The sequence below is a fragment of the Chiloscyllium plagiosum genome, chromosome 17 (assembly GCF_004010195.1).
Source record: "Chiloscyllium plagiosum isolate BGI_BamShark_2017 chromosome 17, ASM401019v2, whole genome shotgun sequence".
NCBI lineage: Eukaryota > Metazoa > Chordata > Chondrichthyes > Orectolobiformes > Hemiscylliidae > Chiloscyllium > Chiloscyllium plagiosum.
In genome coordinates this window covers 72369164-72371084 of record NC_057726.1, presented here as the reverse complement: position 1 = coordinate 72371084, position 1921 = coordinate 72369164, and the positions used below count along the sequence as shown (strand labels likewise).

Below are 1921 nucleotides of genomic sequence, written 5' to 3'. Positions count from 1 at the left end.
CGACCCCCGACCCCCGGCACTAACGACAGCTCGGTGTTCTCCACGATGAACTTCACATTCTCGTCAGACAGCTCCGTGATCCGCACTGTCGGCTGGTTCGCATACGGCATTGCCTTCGTACCAGGAGTCCTCCGGAGGACTGCTCCGCTATCCCAGCCAGCCCCGCGGCACCCGGGCCTCCACTATCCCAGCCAGCCCCGCGGCACCCGGGCCGGCACCCGGGCCTCCACTATCCCAGCCAGCCCCGCGGCACCCGGGCCTCCGCTATCCCAGCCAGCCCCGCGGCACCCGGGCCTCCACTATCCCAGCAAGCCCCGCGGCAGCCGGGCCTACGCTAGACATGTTTGGGTTAAATGTAGTGCGCTCACCTTCTAGCCTTTCACAAGAGGTCAATGGGAGATTTTCTGTCTTGCTCTCCGGAAGCTTTATTAAGGCTGCCCTCAGTCTCTGCCCAAGCTCTTCAATCGATTCCCAACCGAATTCCTGGGAGTCACTTCTGCGCTGACTAACGCACCCGCAGGTTCCCACGATACTGTAGCTGCTGTTTAACAAGTTTCTTGTACAAGTTCACTTCCTTGATCTTGTACCGCATGCCCCCCAATTGTTCACAAAGAGTGAACAGTGTTTTATTAAGTGCTGTTTGCACGTATTCTGCCATCTTTTGTGCAACCACTATTTTATATTGTCTTTTAATGTTCTTCTGATCAAGCCTCACTTTTCTGTATTGAACTTCATTTGCTGACTCTCCCAAATCGTTCACAATTGGAGTAGGAGGAAGTTATTCATGCCCTCAAGGTGCTCCATCGTTCTGGTCTTTATACATTTTTCTGTCTTAACCAATATCATTCTTTTAGGTTAGATTACTTACAGTGTGGAAACAGGCCCTTCGGCCCAACAAGTCCACACTGACCCGCTGAAGCACAACCTACCCAGACCCACTCCCCTACAATTTTGGAGAATGTGCAAACTCCACACAGAGTGACATGAGGTGGGAATTGAACCCAGGTCTCTGGTGCTGCGAGGCAGTAGTGCTAACCACTGAGCCACCGTGCTACCCATTCAGAAATCTGTCTGATATAGTTGAGGATAGTCAATGATTGAGTTTACACAGCTCGTTGTGGTAGGAACTTGCAAAGATTTCCTCTGTGTGAAGCAACTCCTGAACCCTTAATGTCCAGCCCCTTATTCTGAGACAGTTCCTCTCTGTGCACTCACCAACAGAAGCGAGGGGAAACATCGATCCTGTATTGAGCTATGTAAACATTTAGCTTGTTCCAATGAGGTGATCTCTTATCCTTCAAAACTCTAGAGAACACCAGTCCAATTCCTCCATATCTCCTCATATGATCACCTCAACATCATGGGGATCCTCTGCTGCAACCCTTACCTAATCCTCCTTAGGTAAGGAGACTAAACTGGACACAGGTATGGTCCTGGTATGGTCTCACCAGCGATTATACAACAGAAACACGATATCTTTACTCCTGTACTCAAATTTGCCTACATTGAAGACTGAGACACTATTTGCTTTCCACACCTGCATGCTAGCTTTTAATGATTCATAATCGAGGACATCATGTCACTTTGGAAATCAACACTTTTCAATCTCTCACTATTGATGAAATACTTTGCCTTTCTGTTTTTATTTAGCAATTCACACATTCAGTTTATATTCTGTCTGGAATGTAGTTGCCTATTTGCTTAGCCTATCCAAGACCACTTGAAGGTTCCTTGCATCCTCATCATAATTCTCATTCCCATCCAGTTATGTGTCGTCAGCAACCTTGGAAGTTCTACATTTGATTCCCCACATTAAAATGCTGTGGACTAGCATTGTGTTTTATTCACTCATGGAATAAGGATGTTGCTGGTTAAGCCTGCATTTATTGCTCATTCCTATTTGCCGTTGATGAGCTGCCTT

At 47.8% G+C, this 1921-nt stretch overlaps 1 protein-coding gene across 1 annotated transcript in view; it reads right to left on the bottom strand.

Moving 5' to 3' along the window:
- The window catches only part of polr2c (RNA polymerase II subunit C), a 13239-nt gene extending 13073 nt beyond the window's left edge, over window positions 1-166 (bottom strand). Inside the window, exon 1 of the mRNA XM_043707413.1 lies at window positions 25-166. Within this exon, the coding sequence (XP_043563348.1) occupies window positions 25-110 (86 nt within the window). The 5' untranslated portion in view covers window positions 111-166. The remainder of the gene's footprint in view (window positions 1-24) is intronic.
- Window positions 167-1921: the final 1755 nt, after the last annotated feature.